Source organism: Haliaeetus leucocephalus, unplaced genomic scaffold (genome assembly GCF_000737465.1).
Source record: "Haliaeetus leucocephalus isolate CR32 unplaced genomic scaffold, Haliaeetus_leucocephalus-4.0 Scaffold322, whole genome shotgun sequence".
Classification (NCBI taxonomy): Eukaryota; Metazoa; Chordata; class Aves; order Accipitriformes; family Accipitridae; genus Haliaeetus; species Haliaeetus leucocephalus.
The window spans coordinates 13,557-29,994 of record NW_010972758.1 but is presented as its reverse complement, the minus strand read 5'-3'; the positions used below and the strand labels follow the sequence as shown (position 1 = coordinate 29,994).

The 16,438-nt window shown below is 57.4% G+C and overlaps 1 protein-coding gene across 1 annotated transcript; it reads right to left on the bottom strand.

Moving 5' to 3' along the window:
• Positions 1 to 3,387: 3,387 nt before the first annotated feature.
• LOC104834230 (scavenger receptor cysteine-rich type 1 protein M130-like) lies at positions 3,388 to 11,491 on the bottom strand. Its single transcript, XM_010571400.1, is given in 11 exon segments — positions 3,388 to 3,554; positions 3,764 to 3,847; positions 4,283 to 4,378; positions 5,108 to 5,245; positions 5,973 to 6,335; positions 6,914 to 7,212; positions 7,565 to 7,886; positions 7,973 to 8,299; positions 8,855 to 9,169; positions 9,398 to 9,706; positions 11,161 to 11,491. Coding segments are annotated over 11 exon segments (2,751 nt in total).
• Positions 11,492 to 16,438: the final 4,947 nt, after the last annotated feature.

The following is a 16,438-nucleotide window of genomic DNA, read 5'->3' as shown; positions in this document are numbered from 1 at the left end:
CAGTTCGATTTTCGCCATCATGTATTAGATTTACATAAAAGTACATTCAATGTTAATTCTTGAATTTAACATTTCTAGTGATTGGCCCTCAGTCACACCACCTTATCAATATTCTTATACTAAAACAACCATTGGCTAATCTCACTTAACTCTACTGGTTGGAATCCTTGATAATTAGATCGAGGCAGGAAGGGGAAGGGGTTTCCAAAGAGCAAACTGGTGTCCATAACGGTTTCCTTAGTTTCCTAAAACAAAACACTACAAACCAACAAATCTTTGTCAAAGTTTCTGTGGTTCACTGATTTCAGACAATACTTGAATTCTTAGAGTTACACATAGTACATTTTCTAAAGTTCCTAAGTTCCTATGACTACATTTCAAACTTAACACTCCCATACCTATGCTTCACAATTTTCTACTTCTTAATCAAACCAAACTCTTTTATATAATTAGATTTTAATTTATTTATCAAAATCTTTGCAACAGTGCCCACCTCTTGTTCCTGGGGTGTTTGGTGACTCCGTCAATACTCCATAACTACTGTGCTGGTAGGATCATGGAGTCACAGGTCTGTCCACAGCCATGCACAGGCAGGGAGGGCCAGGAGATGGTGCCTCGGCTGCTCCCTGGCAATAACACCCACAAACAAAATGGGGCATGAGACACGGACTTTCACTGCAGGGTGCCCAGCACCCTGGTGAGCCAAAACTCAGAGAAATAAGGCTGCTCTCCCATGGGCTTTAAACAGCCAAGCTCTGCCCAGCATGGGGGCCGCAGTGCTGAGACTTGGGGTCTCACTGTGACCCCCCCTCAGGCAGGTCCTCGGGAGCCGCAGGAACAACCACAGATCTGGGCTACAGTAACAATCTTGCTTTGCTGCAGAGAATGGACCCAGCCTGCAGGGCCAGACTGTTCAGGACCCCAGATGCCATGAAAAACAGGTTCTTCCTGCTCAGGCGTGCTGCCCCCTCAAGCACACACAGGCCTGTGGCTCATCTCCCCAAGGAGGAAGAGGAAAATGCCTGCCAGGTGCCAGAGTAAGGGAGAAATCTTACCCCTGTGGGAGGGCAGAGCTGGCAGGGAGGTGGCACAGGACAGGCGCTAGGTTCCTCTCCCCAGTCCCCACTTGGAGCACCTTGAGTCTGCACGTCAGTGTCCATACTGTCCATAGCCCCACCATCCTGTGTTCAGAAGATAACACTCCTCCCTTCTTTACTTCATTTTTATACCTTACTTCTCTGAGATGCAGGGCTGGAGCTGGCCCCCATGGAAGTTTTTCAGGGGATGGAGGCTGTGTTTGCAGTGCCCATGTAAGTCACCCATCACTGTGGGGGTCTCACCCTGGGAACACTGCTCTCCAATGGGGTCTGCCAGCAGGAAGGCTCTAGGGTATAGGGCAGAGGAATCTGTGAGTCTTGGCTTCTCCCAGATCCCCCCAGGATCACCCCAGGGGTGGAGGAGCTCCCAGCAGGGAATGGGGCAATGCTGAAGTGGGAGAGGATGTTGGTGACAGCCGCCTCCTCCCCTCTTCTCCTCTAGGGCCAGATCCTGCTGCTTGCAGCAGTACCGAGCTCCAGCAACTCCCCACAGGGAAACCTGCTGCAAACAGCCAATGCACCTTCCAGCCCACAGCAGAGGAGCCTTTTGGGGAAGCGCCGGAGGGGTGTGGAGACCCACCAGCAGGACAAGAGACAGCAGATTGGGAGCCAGGTCCTGGCCAGGTGTCAAACCCTTCTCCCTGCCTGGCCCCTGCGTAAGAGGTTTCTCTGCCCACAGGCGCTGGGGCAGCTGAAAGCCACAGCAGTATCTGTTTTAGGGGAGGGACACAAAATCTCCTCTGCCATGGAAACGTGCACAGTGAGCATCCTCCCAGATGAGCCCTTCTCCAGGCCAGAGCTTGCACCATGGCTTTTGGCTGTAGCACACACCTTGTGGGGATCCTTTCTGGCCCTCCAATGGCGCTGAGGGAAAGGTGCCCCCATCCCCCCTGCTCCCATCCCTCCTGTACCTGCACACAAGTACTGCCCTGACACAAATCCAAACTGACATCCCTGGCAAGGCAGCAGGAGGGCAGGGGTGAGGGCTGAGGGAGACCAGGAGGAGGGGGTTCAAGGGCTGCCGTGGGGCCTTACAGCCTCTGCTCAGCAAGAAGGCAGCTCAACAGCTGTGACGAGTGCTCAGGGACTGCGAGGGCCCAAGGCAGCAGGAGCAGCCCATGGAGACTGGGGTCCTGGCAGAGCATGAAGAGAGGGAATCCCAGCCCCGTGTGTCCCAGAAAGCGGCTCTACACGCTGTGCTGGGGCAGTGGGGAGCAGAGCTGCCTCCTAACCATGGTGGGAGGTAATCCATGGGCCATGTTCCCCCCTGGGGCTGGCTGGGATGTTCAGGGCACTGTGGCCACCTCAGGGCTCACTTCTGTGGGGCCACAGCCCAGGGCTTACCCTGACACGGCAGCTCTGTCATGGCCTCTGCACTGTGGGACCAGCATGGCCCAGGCCCTGCCTGAGGCAAAGAGCAGCTGGGAAACCCTAGGGCGAGGAAATGGGTGCTCGCACTGGGGTGCATCACGGGACCTATCAGAGAGCCATTTGGACTAGAAACTGCCTGTGGCCAGCAGGATGGAAATGTCTCTGTCAGCAGGATTATTCCCCAGGGACCATGGGCTCTCGCTGCTCCACAGCCTGACCCCAAGCCTGCTGTCCCTGAGACATGCCTGTTTCCCCACCTCCATGACTTTGTTCTCTGCTCCTCCTCCTCAGCCTCAGGAAGATGCTCTGACACCTGGGCAGGCAAGCACCAGCTCTGGGTCAAAGCCCCCACAGCCTTTTATTAAGAGCAAAGATGATGCACAGCATAAAAATGGGAATAAAAATAGAGGAAACTCCAGATGGTTTCTGCTGCCCGTGGGCCAAGGGGGACTGTTCCCTGGTGCTCATGGCTCTCCCAGCTCTACAGACCTCTCCTCCCTCCTGGCTGCACCCAGCTGCACAGCAGGGATGGGCTCTTCTGGCCTCGGGCTCTGGGACTGTTGTGCATAGAGCTCCTGTGTCACAGCCATTGTGTCCTCACGGGGATATGCCAGAGACACCTCTTCAGCATCATCATAGCCCATGCTCCCCAGGGAGAGGGGCCACGTGTCTCCTTCAGCTCCATGGACCCCAGCACTTCTCCAGGAGCACAGGCTGGCCCCTGCAAGCAGCAAGGCAGGAGAATGCAGTTCACCCCATGGGGTCTCTACATCATCTTCCTCCCATTCAGCTCCTTCTCCCACCCCCAGTCCCTCCATGGAAAACTCCTGGGACAGGTTCCCCCTTCCCAGGAGGCTGGGGTTTCAGGACAGCAGCAACTTGGGTAGCACCAGGGATGACACCCCAGGAACCAGCAGCGCTAAATTTCACCTCTGGGTGCATCTCTGGGCTCTGCACCATCCTCTGGCTCCCTGGGCATGTTCCAGTCTCCCTGCCCAGGGGCAGCATCCTCCTCTGGATCAGATACCTCCCTGGCATCATCATCATAGCCTTCTACTGGGTCACCTCCGGGTGGGACAAGAATATCTGAAAGGAGAGGGGAGCTGGTGACAGTGAGAAGATACATCCTGCACAACAGAGGATGGGAAGATGTGCAGGGACATAGGGCTGAGACACTGGTGTTGGCAGCACCACAGGAGACCCCAGTGTCAGCCTCATCTCCAACAGTAACACTCAGTGACAGCTCTGTCCATCACATATCTTCAGGGAGATCAACCCCTTCCTGCCTCTGTTACCTGATGCTGATCCCAGACCATCCTCCTTCTCGCTGACCCCAGGGTAGGGCTGCAGCTGGGTCAGAGACTCCTCTGAATAGGAGCCTGGACACATGCACAGTGGGTGTTATGGAGCAAGCCCCACTGACCTGGCTCATGGTCAGTGCTGCTGGGGAAGGGGCACCCACAGAGCTGGGGCTGCATGGGGAGGAGGGCTGGGAATTCACCCTGCCTCCCTGGGACAAACCCTGTCTCAAAGGTGCTCGCAGAGCTGCCCTAGGACAGCCCCTTCCCTCACTCCACAGGTTTCACATGGGGTGCAGGGGCAGGAAGAGAGGGGATGTCCAGCTGCGACAGGCAAAGCTGTTTGTTTGGGAGAAAGCTCCCCTCCTGAGCCCAGGACCTGGATGGCCTCCCCACAGACCACATGGCCCCAGCACCAGAAGGACCACAAGCTGGAGGGCTTCAGGGAATCAGCCCTGGATTGGGGCCAGGGGAAAGGGTCCTGCAGATGTACGTCCAGGGAGGACCCACACCCACCTGAGCGACCAAACCTCGCCTGCTTCTCCCACACTGGGCTGTAACTGATCTCCTCATATGTGGCCTCAAGGAACAGCTCCTGAGCACTTCTGGAGCCTGGGGACAGAGGCAGGGCTGGCAGAGTGATAATGGGATCACACTGCGCTGCCCCAAACCTGTTTCTTGGGCCAGCCCAGGACTGGCCCGATGGCACAGCCCCACTGCACTGTCCAGGCACAGCTGCCACATCCCCAGTGAGGGCAACGTCACCGTGGAGATTATCTGGGGCAGCGTCACCCTCACATCATCCCATCGGAGACAGCGCTCATGCCCCTCTGGCCCCAGGGTCATGCACCCCTTGTCTGACCCTGGAGCAGCTCCCATGTTTCTTCCACTTGGAGCTTTCCCCTATCTGCCCCATGGGTCTAGAATAGGGCCCATGTCCTGCTGGGGGGTGGGCAGGGCTGGGCAGAGGGGACAGCCTGGGGGCCCAACACCATGGAGAAGAACCCTGCTGCCCTGCACTCCTCCCATCATCTCCCTTGTCCCAGAGCCCCCTCCAGCACTACCCAGAGCACTGCCAGCCTTGGCCATCTCCCTTCTGCTCACATTTCCCCCAGCCCCGCTCTTCCATTTCTTTCCTTGCCCCATCGCTACCTCCCCCCGCCTCTGGGCTCTCTCCACCCCTTGCTGCTGGTGCCCCACAGCCAAGCACTCAATGGGGTGGTGCATGGGACAGGTGGCAGCACACGGTCTCATGCCCCCAGCTCTGCCTGTGCCCCCCACTGACACCCCGCAGCCCTTCCAGGAGGTATTTCCCCCTGGGACCGCTGTGGAAAGACCAACCTCTGCGCCCAGCCCTGGCACTTAGCACTTGCCCAGCCAGGAGGGCCAGGAGCAGGCAGAGAAGGGCCCCCAGGATGATGCAGATGATGATGGGCACTGAGACTCTCCCGCTGCCAGTCAGACGGCCCTGGGGGGAATCTGTGTGGGCAAGAATATGGAAAGGCCAGCACCAGGCCTGGGTCAGGTGGAAAAAGCACCATTCCTGACCCCCATCACACAAGGCAGCAGGGGGTGGAGGGCCCCAGGGATGAGTGATGGAGAAGCTTCTACCCTGATGAGTAAATTACAACCTTCCCTAGCCCCCTCACCACCAGACCAGTGCCTTCTCCTGGGAGTTTCACACCCCAGCAAGGAGCCCCTTCCACCCAGCTGTGGGTCACAGTCTGGCCCTAGGGATACCCAGCCCTGGGGGGAACACAAGTTACCTGCTTGGGGTGGGGATGCTGCTGTCCTGGGTGTAGCTGCAGAGGAGGAAAAGGAGAGCTGGGCTGAGAGGGTGGGTGTGCGGGGAGCGGGGAGCCTCCCCCCCAACACACCGTGTGTGTGCCTGTGGATGTCCCTGACACATCCCACCCAAATTGCCTCTCCTGCGGTGCTAGAAAGAGAGGGCAGGATAGGGCTCAGTGCCTCTGCTGTGGGTGGCAGGCAGGATGGCACAGGCAGCCCAGGGGATAACCCTGGGGCTGCAGGGCCCCACAGGCAATGGCCAGAAGACGTCCAGTTCCACCGAGGCTGCTCCCCACTTGACACCAGGCTCCTGCACTCCGCAGAAATGTTCTTCCTCTTGGGAGGTTACGGGCCATGCCAGGACCAAGGGGGCAAAAGGCCTTCCCCCTGAGCAAGGGGTCCCAGCCCTGCCACTCACCTGAGCAGTTCACACCAGCATCTTCCTTGTGCCGGCAAGCACCGCCATCCCCAGGCCGGGCCCAGCAGTCCTGCAGAGACAGCTCTGTCCCACGGCACTCCACCTGCTCCAGCCAGATGGGGCCCGTCCCCATCCCAAATGCAGCCTCATGCAGGGCAGACACTGCGGGGCCACAGCCCAGCTGCCTGCACGCCACCTCGGCATCCTGCATGTCCCAGGAGTCGTCGCACCCCGTCCCCCAAGAGCCACGGTGCCAGACCTCCACTCTGCCCGAGCACCTGTCCTCACCTCCCACGGCACGAATCTTCTCCCTGTCTGGAGAAGGCAAAGACCTCCCATGGCACGGAGACAGCAGGCAGAGCCCTGCCAGACAAGAAGCATCCACAGACGAGCAGCTCCCTACCTGTGCAGCTCGTGGAGTTGGGGCACGGGGCCAGCGGGATCGAGGGCATTTCTGGGCATCTCCCTGAAGAAGGAAACACTGTGGTGAAAGGGCTGGTTCGGGAGATTGTGCAGAAGAGAGCAGGACTGACCTCTGCTTGTGCCTCCCTCTGCCATCTCGATCACGGCAGCAACTGAACCCTGGTCATTCATGGGACACGCACAGGACTGTGAGGGGACCCCAACTGCTCGGCCCCAAAAGGTCCCAGTTTAACAGAGCAGCAGTAGCATGTCTATGGAGGGGAGGCTCTTCTGAACCCTGTCTGGTCTCTTCTGAGACCTCACCTGGAGATGCCTCTGCCTCCCCCAGGCGCTGCTGGCAACCTGGGTGGCAACTGCTGCTGGACATGTGTGGCTGTGATCGCTTTTCTGCCACCAGCAGCAGAAGGGACTGACATGGAAAGGAAAAGCCCCTCCAAGCTCTTTTTCCGCATTTGGCTGTGCTCAACAGGGAGCAGGAGCTAGAGTGACACTGGGGTGCCCAGGTGCCTCAGAGTTACCATTGCAGGTGATGTGGATCTCCTCTTGCAGGTCTTTACATGACTGTGGGTTCCAGGGCGAGGAGGGACACTGCCAGAAAGAGCTGGTTTTCTCCCCACACTGCACGTTATCCAGCCACGTAGGGCCAGACATATTGCCAGAAGGCAGGCGTGTTTCCAGGGATCCTCCATTCCCACAGCCCAGCTCCTTGCATGCCAGAGACACCGTGTTGAGAGTCATCGAGTTAGAGCAAATGGTTCCCCATGTCCCGTTGTAGAAAACCTGCAGGCGCCTGGAGCAGCCATCGCTGTTCTCCAGCCTCTGGGAGGAAAGGCACCAAGGGGGAACAGGCTGGTCTGGGGCTGTGGGAGCCAGGACACCTCTGCACCCCCCAGGCCCTCAGCTGGGCAGGGCCAGGACCAGCATGTCCCCCTTGCACCCAAGGGCAGAGAGAAGTCCCTGATGGACAGACACCCCTGCCCTTCCTGCTAACCCTTAGGGATGGCTGAGCTCCCCAGGGACCCGCAGTGGGACTGAGGGTACCCGTGCATGGGTGTCCACAGGACATGCTCGGCCAGGAGCTCAGAGGCAGCCAGGGACAGCCTTGGCCATGCCCGTCTCTCCTTGTGTCCTGGCCTCCCCAGGAACCAGGTTCCCACTACAGCTCCCACCACAGACCTGAGCAGATGACTCCCGCATCCTCTTTGTGCTCGCAGTCGTGCTGCCCCCAGGGACTGGCAGGGCAGTCCCAGAGAGCAGCTTCGGAGCCAGAGCAGTTGACGCCATCCAGCCAGATCTGCCCGGAGCCTGCCCCAAACTGAGCGGAGCCGGCTGCCTCCACTGCCCCTCCACAGCCCAGCTGGTGGCAAACGACGGCGGCATCAGACAGGTCCCAGCCATCGTCACAGACAGTCCCCCAGATGCCCTGGTAGTAGATCTCCACTCTCCCAGCACAGCGCCCGGCCCCATTCACCAGCCGGACCCTCCGGCTCCCTGTAGTGGGTAGAAACCCCAGTTGCTGTCAGGGGCTGGCTGCCCACCCACCCCATCACCTGGGGGGCCCGTGCAGCGCCACTCACCCCAGCAAATGACTCCCACGTCCTCCGCAACCCCTGCCGCCGGTGCACTCTTGGGCAGGGAGGTGTTGCAGAGGGCCAGGTTGGCCTCGTGCCCTGCGCACCGGACCCCTCGCAACCCCACGGGACCCGTCCCTCGCTCAGGCTTCGGGGGGTTGTAAGCTGTCCCTGCCTCTCCGCACCGCAGCTGCCGGCACACCACGCTGGCCTCCTGCACGTCCCACTGGTCGTCCAGGACTCTGCCCCATGTCCCGTTCTGGAAGATCTCCACTCGTCCATCACACCGGCTCCCTCCACCCACCAGCTGCAGGGATGCAAAGCCGGCTGAGCCTGGGGAGAGCAGAGATGCCACAGCTCCCTTCAGGGAGCAGGGCAAGGGGGGATTTTCTGACCAAACACGACAAGATTGAGCTTTTTGCTAATGAGAAGTGAGGGCAAGACCCAGGCCCTCTCTGCAGCTCACACCCAGGTCTGATGCTGTTGGGGGCACCCAGGCACCTGCTGCCTGGGTGGTGGGATGAGGCTCTGCAGAGCTCTCTCTGGGGATGGGATGCAGTTGTCTGCAGCCAGAGGGATGGACCACAGCCCTGCAGCCCTGCTCTGGGCTTTTCCCACAGTAGGAGAACGGAGGAGCCCAGGCCTGGTGGTGGTGATGGGGCCTAAGCCACTGCCCTGGGGGCAGATGCCTGCCTCCGTTCAGCCCTCAGCTCTCCCAAAGTAGAGCGGTCACTCTGAGCAGGCAAAGCCCTCCAGATGGCTCCTGGGGAAGCCAGGGTTTCTCCAGGGAGAAATTCAGCCTTGCACTGCCGTGGGACCCCTGCTTTGGGTGGCCACATCACACACAAAGGGCAAATGGAGTTAATGCAGCATTTTTCCAGCACTCACCTGAGCAAACGACAGCAGCGTTGTTCCCGTGGGAGCATGGTGAGGCTCCCAGGGTGATCACTGGGCACTGTCCCAGGTGGGCTTCTGTCCCGTCACAGTGGAATGAGTCTCTCCAGACAGGGCCAGTCCCTCTCCCAAAATGCTCTCCTCCAGGAATGGACTCAGCAAACCCACAGTTGAGTTGACGACAGAGAACATGGGCATCCGAGAGATCCCAGCGGGAGGCACAGAGAGTCCCCCAGGTCCCCAAGACCTGGACCTCTACCCTCCCTGCACACACTGTGCTGCCGTTCACCAGCTTGAATCCTGTGTATTCTGGGGACAGAGGAGGAGGAGAGAGGGTGGATTGGTGCTCATGTACCCTCAGTAGCTGGCGGAGAGGCCAGAGGGACAGCATGCCTTTCTTCTCCTTCTGCACTATTTTCATGCTGCAGACAATCCCATCATCCCTCCTGTCCTCACACCTGGCCCAGCACGGTCCTTGCTCTGTTCCCCAACCCCTGGCACAGCCCTGGTGTACAACACCCCTCCCTGAGTCCTTACGTGTGCAGGTGACAACAGCGCTGTTCGCGTGGGTGCAGGGCTGGTCCCTGGAGGACCCTCTGCGGCAGGAGATGAGGTGGGATTCATTCCCTGCACACTGCAGCACTCCATCCCAGATGGGGCTGAATGCTTCTGCAAAGTGAGCTGCCCCAGTGACAGGCAGGGCCACGCCGCACTGCAACTCCCTGCAGACCACATCAGCAGCTTTGGGACCAAAGTGTGAATCACAGACAGTTTTCCACTGGTCCCCGTCATGGATCTCCACACGTCCTGAGCAGTGGCTCTTCCCATCCACCAGCCGGACAAATTCTGGAGAAAAACATAACTGGAAGTTTCCAGAGCAATCTGGCAGATACATGACCACATCCTGCATCATCTCCAAGCAAGCTGTGACCGAACTGCCCGTTGCACATCCCAGAGGAAGCTGTTGGGGGACTGTTGGTGACACAGGCACATCCAGACCCCCACGCACCCCATCTTTACACCATCAGAGCACTCAAGGGTATGTGTCTATCGCTGACTCACAGCCACAGGTACTGCTTAGACAAACTGCTGCCACACAAGGTCCCCTGTGTTGCCTGGCATGGTTCCCCCAGCACCACAGTAGTGTGAGCAGTTTGGATCCAGGAGAACTGGCCCAGATGATAGTGACTGCTGCAGCCTGCTCAGCCCCTGCAGAGCTTTGGGCCAGGCAGGACCATCACCCTGATGCAATCAGAAGCACCCCCTGATCTCAGGGGTGTTCCTGGGGTGTTGGAAGGTTCATTTTAGGTGGGAGATGTCACAGAGCACAGAAATGTTGGAGCTGTTATCATGCCTGGTGCCTGTCCAGACCCTTCTGATGCCTGCTCGAGGGTGGATGTTTTCAGCCACGGAAAAAGTGCTCTGCCAGGAGGTGTGCACAAGCCAGATGGATGGCTGGACAGAGGGGCAGGAGACTTGTATGTCCCACTGGGCCCATATCAGCTCTCAGAGAACAGCAGGCACAGATGAGGATCAGTAAGTACTGCCAAAGCCCCTGTGTCATGGGGCAGTGTGGGGAGCTGTGGGCAGGCAGGAGGAGTTGGGCTGCAGCTGCCTGCACGGGGTTGTGTCCCTGTGGGGCTGTCACAGCCCCAGGGATTTCCCAGTGCTAGCCTGTGACTGTGGTGATACAGGAGGAAGCAGCCAAGGTCAAGCAGCTGCCAAGCCCTGAGGCCTCACAGTGCTGGTCCACACAGCCAAGCCCTGGGCACAGGCAGTGAAGGGATTTGTGGCCACCCTGCTCCGTTCCCCAGGGCCCAGCACTCATCCTCTCTGAAAAGCCCTTTTTTATTCAGCTGAGGTATTCATGACTATGAAGGGAAATGACCCAGGAGGACCAGCCATCTCATGCCATTCCTCCAAGGTGTGGAGTGCCGAGCAAGTCCCCCAGGTGTTTCCAGCACAAGGACCTTCAGCATTATTGGCTGTGAACTGGCAGAATGGGTGGAGGTTGATGAAGCCCAATGGACACCCCGGGGCAGGGATGGAGGATTCATCTGCAGCCCAAGACACTGACTGAGGGTGACTGAGACACTCTGGCAAGGTCAGTTCATCCTGGGGTAGGCTTTCTCTGGGCCTTCCCCAGGGACAGGGGACATCAGCAATGACAGTCCCAGCTTGGCAGTTAGACCAGCATCACTAGGCCCTGCTCTGGTTTCCACTTGTTGCTCCCTCAGGGCACAGCCATGGTCCCTTCCCCCATCCCAGAGCCAAAGGTAGGCAACAGGCTGTCCCCTTACCTGAACACATCACTCCAGCATCGCCAACGTGACCACAGTTCTGTTTACCCCATCCACTGTGTTTGCAGTCAGACAGGGCAGACTCGGTGCCTTTACAGACAACACTATCCATCCAAATGGGGCCAGATCCTCGCCCAAAGTATCCATACTGAGGAGCTCCAACAGCAGACCCACAGCCCAGCTGCTTACAAACCACGGCTGCATCGTTAATGTCCTAGAAGACACTACACACAGTCCCCCACTGGCCCATGTGTTTCACCTCCACTCTCCTAGCACAGCGCCTGCCGCCATTCACCAGCCTCACCTCCGCAGCCCCTTTGAACACCAACATGAAATGGGTCAGGAGAGCACCAAGCCCCAGCACTGTGGGTCTGGGGGAACCCCCTACCTGTGCCAAGTCAATGGTACTGGGGTAGGAGCCCTCTCCCCTCCAGGCTGTCTCCGGGGCAGTGCAGGGGTCCCTTCTATCCCAATGGGCTGCACAAGGCTGGGGGTGCCCCTTTCCAGCCCAGCTGGGTCACTCACCATCCCACTGCACAAGGCAGCTCTTCCCACCCCAACGGCCACCTGCCCCCCACACATACCCACCCACACACTGCCCAGCGCTGCACTGGGCACCCGCTACTCCCCAGCCCGGCAACCCCTGCACAGCCCTGTGTACCCAGGCCTGCAGCTTCCCATGCAAACCACCTGCCCCAGCACCACCCAAACCCACCCCCACCCCCAGGGCTTTCTGTGTTCCCAGGCAGCACCGAGATGATTCTGAGGATCCCCCAAGCCATGTCCCCTCCTTGCCCCTGGCGTCAGCCCAATCCCTGCGCTAGGCCAGGCCCCCTAGGAAGGATGTCCCTCTACTGTAGATGCTCCAGTCCCCTTCTTTCTGTGGGGTACAAGCTGCCCTCATGGAGTCAGGGGTCCCCTGGAACAAGGGGGCAGTGAGCAGCACACATACCCTCTGGGGTACTGCAGAGGTTGGCAGTGCCCTGGGGATGTCTGGGTGCTGCCATCACCAACTGTGCCACCACTGGCTCCAGAGGCACAGTGCTGGGGAACAGGGGATCTCAAAAAGCTACCCCAGGGCACAGTGTCTATCAATCTAGCCAGGCACAGGCTGCCCTAAGCACTGGAGCCCTGGAAAAGGAGCTATTCTTGCCCACCCAGATGGGCACAGGGAAAGGCACAGGGTCCATGGACCAGCACCCAGCACCTTCTGCCCCTCATCTCAGTAGCACCTGTAAAGAAACCTCGTTCCCAGACAGAACCCAATGACCATGCTGGTACCTGCTGGCCCTGGGCTGTGGAACAAAGGAGTCGGCACTTACCCCTGCACAGCTGTACCCAGAGGAGCAGCCACAGCATCTGAGGGGACAGGAGTCCCTCGGTGCCCATCCTGAGCCTCCTGCCCTGCCAGAACATCCCTGCTACGTTAAATTCCCTGCCACGGCTCCTGGGGACTCATGGGGACAATGACGACGGGAGGGCAATATATCTCTGCAGATGCCAGCCCAGCTACAGGAGGAGCCAATCGAAGCAGCAGCACCTTTTTAGACATTATCGGGAGCGATCTCCCCTCCGACACAGCCCAGCCCTCCAATGAACTTCTCCAGCACCATTCATGACCATATATGAGAGACGGCTCTGCTACAGGTGTCACGTCACTGGGGTGGGGGGCCGTCACAAGACAGGGCCAGCTGTTGGGGGGGAACAGGTTTTTCACCCCCTGAACCATGCTGTGTGGACTAGGAGCACTGAGCATCTTTTATTCTGGGCACATCCAAGAGTCCCAGGTGCGAGTGTCCAGCCACCTCTGTGCCATGGGAATCACAGGGCTGAGACTGCAGTGGGGGCTGTGTCAGGAAGGGAAGGAAACAGCCCCTGCCCCTGCTTCAGACCCCGCTCTGCTGGGAGCAGCAGCTGGGAAAGGGCCTTAGCCCAGGCCAGAGCCCCATCCCAGCAGCGCTGGCTCACCCGTCCCTCCCTGGAGAGCCCCACGGAAGGTCCCTTCCAATGAGCTGGAGCTGGGACATGTCCCTGTCCCGGCAGCAGACATGCAGCCCAGAGGCTCAAATGTGTCCCTGACTCTCGGCATGTCACCGAGGGGCCGTTATTCCCCGCGGGTGGCTTGGGAGCTGCAGCCTGCAGGTGCACAAACCACAGCCCACGTGACCTCGCAGCGCTCCCCGCGCTCCGGAGGAAGTCTGTGGTTTCCTCCTGGCGCCGTGCCCAGGCACATCCCTGTGGTGCCTCCAAGCCACCCCTACCCCGACTGCTCCAGCCAGGGCTGCAGGGGCCGCTCCTTCGGCCTCACAGAGAGGGTCCGGGCGGATCCCATCCCCTCTGATGCCCTTGTGACAGCACACGGCCGCTCTGCACCGAGCCCCGCAGCCATGGGGTGCCATCGGTGATGTGAACACTGCCACCCTCCTACGGCCACCACAGTGTGCTCATGCTTTTTACTGACAGTGACCTCACACCCCTCCTACTGCCAGTGCTCTGTGTGTGTGAGTTACACTGTCACACATCTGTGTGCAGTGTATGGACTTTTGTAACAATGGCTCTTCCGAAAAGCCGTGTTTGGGCATGGTCTGAAATGTACAATTTTGGTGACATCAGAAGCTCCTACCCAAGCTATGTGCCAGCTCCTGGCCTATCAGCTATCCAGGCACCAGTGACATCACAAGCTCATACATACATAGCCATGTGCGTGCTCCTAGCCTATCTGCTACTCAGCCACAGGTGATGTCATGGCATCTACATCTGACATGGGCCTGCTTCTGGCGTATCGGCTATTCAGACACCAATGACCTCAAAACCACCAACACAAACTAGGGGCCTGCTGCTGCCCTATCAGGTACTCGGGCAGCAGTGACATTCGAAGCACCTACATATGCCATGGGCCTACTCCAGGCCTATAAGCTACTCAGGCATGAGTGACCTCATAAGTGCAGACACAAGCCATGGGCCAGCTCCTGCTCTATCAGCTACTCAGGCACCGGTGACCTCACACGTACACCCATTTGCCAAGTACTTGCTGTTGAGGTAGTCCACCTCTGGTCACCTCAAAAGGACCTATAAGGGCCCTGCACCTGGTCCTGGCCTATCAGCTATTCAGCCAAGAGTGACAACACAAGTACATACTCAAGCCATGTGTCTCCCTCTTGCCTATCAGCTACTCAGGCACCAGTGAGCTGGCCACCACATATCCACCTACTTGCTATCTGCTTGCCTGTGAGATACAAAGGCACAAGTGACCTCACAAGCTCCGACACCAGCCACGTGCCTACTCTTGGCCTACCAGCTACTCAGGTGTCAGTAATCTCACAACCACTTACAGAAGCCGCGTACCAGCTCCCAACCTATGGTCTACGCAGGCACCAGTGACCTCACAAGCACATACCAACCTATTTTCTATGTGCTTGTCTGGTGGGGTGACCCCATGTGGCAGCCCCCACCCAGTCCCTTGCTCACTACCCACCAGTGGGATGGGGGAGGAAAGTGGAATGACAAAAGCGAGAAAAAAAAAAAAATCTCATGGGTTGAGATAAAGAGAGTTTAATAAGTGGATTACTTCTTCTACTTTGAAGAATGCCCAGCAGTCCCCTAGTTCTATTGCTGACTATGACGTCATATGGTGTGGAATATCCCTTTGGTCCATTGGTGTCAGCTGTCCTGACTTTGTCCACTCCCAGCCTCTTGCCACCCCCAGCCTCCTCGCTGTGGGGGCAGAGTGAGAAACAGAGAAGGCCTTGATGCTGTGCAAGTACTGCTCAGCAATAGCTACAATGTCAGTGTGTTATCATTCAACCCTGTTTTGACCACCAAGGCAAAGCTCGGCACCATAGGGGCTGCTAACAAGAAAATTAATGCCATCCCAGCCAGACCCAGTACCATCTTCACACCTTATTCCCTCCTGTTTGCATCCTGCTCAGGTCCTACAGGATTCAATACATTTACATCCACGATCACCACCCCCTTCCCCACCCTTTGACATGACGTACACACAGCATACTGGGTTTGGCTGGTGTGGCTCAGGTGGACCTGGACAAGTGCCAGCACACTCCTGACCTCTCCCCTCTCTCATTCAGCCAGAGCTTTTTGAAACATTCAATCAGGTTATCAACCTAAGGACAAGGAAATCTATGTAGCACCAGTCTGCACCCCACAGTGGTCTTACAGGCAGCTGTGAGATCCCCCACAACCATGGGGAAAGGGAGTTCCCCACTACCACCCTACCTCTCTGCTTGGAACCTCGAAAGACACTTTGCAGTTCATGGGCTCCCTGGCTAGTTCCTTTTCTCCACATGGTCTTTTTTGAGATCCTCTTTGGGTCTTTTCCATATTGTCCCCATGCACGTATTCTTCTGAAGCTGGCATTTTGCCCTGCTTTTCCATGTTTGCAGATGGCGTTGCCTGTGTCTTGCAGCACCGAGGAAAGCTCAGAGTCTGCCCCAGTAACCCTGCATGGCCATCCTGTTGGGCTGGGCTGGGATGTGGGGGCCTCCTAGGCTGGTTCACAGGATTGGACGCTTCTTGGTATGTTAACAGGATTTGCACTGAGGGCTCCTTGGTGACTGCCTAGGAGGGGGCCATAGCCCTCGGGCATGTTCCACCTTGTCTGTGTCCTCCCCACCCTCTTGAAGTTCCCCCCAACCCAGACATGTCTGGACTTCTTCTGCAGCCTGGTAAAGTGGGGGACCTCGACCCACCCTTGTACTTTTCTTTCTGTTCACAGTTAAACTCTAATTGTTCATTCCATTAGCTCTTATTAAAGGTTTTATCCATTTTATACCTATGTTATAATGGCTATATATATTTATTTTCTCTGGATTTATACATGTTTATATATATAAAAATACATATACATATAAACGTATGCACATATATATGTGTATAGAGGGGTAGATATATGTAAAATAGAGTATCTATTCGTAAATACATAAAAAATATTTATAGATATTTGTACAGTCACTTATATATACGTATATAAAACCAAAAATGTATATATTGCAGTACAGGTATATATTTTGATACCTGAGCACTTCCTTGTCCAAAGCAGGCAGGCAGCCAATCAGAGGACTGCATGAGAACATGTGGGTATGATGGTGTCAAAAAATGGCTGCCACCCAACCACAATGCAGTACAAAAACATGTGGGGAATGAGGCTGTCAACAGTGGCAGCCTCCCTGTACGTAATGATGGGGTGTTTCCTTTGCTGACACGCTTCTGGGTGCACCAGGAGGGGAGGCTCCTCTTGCCACCCAATCAAGGCACATGGTGA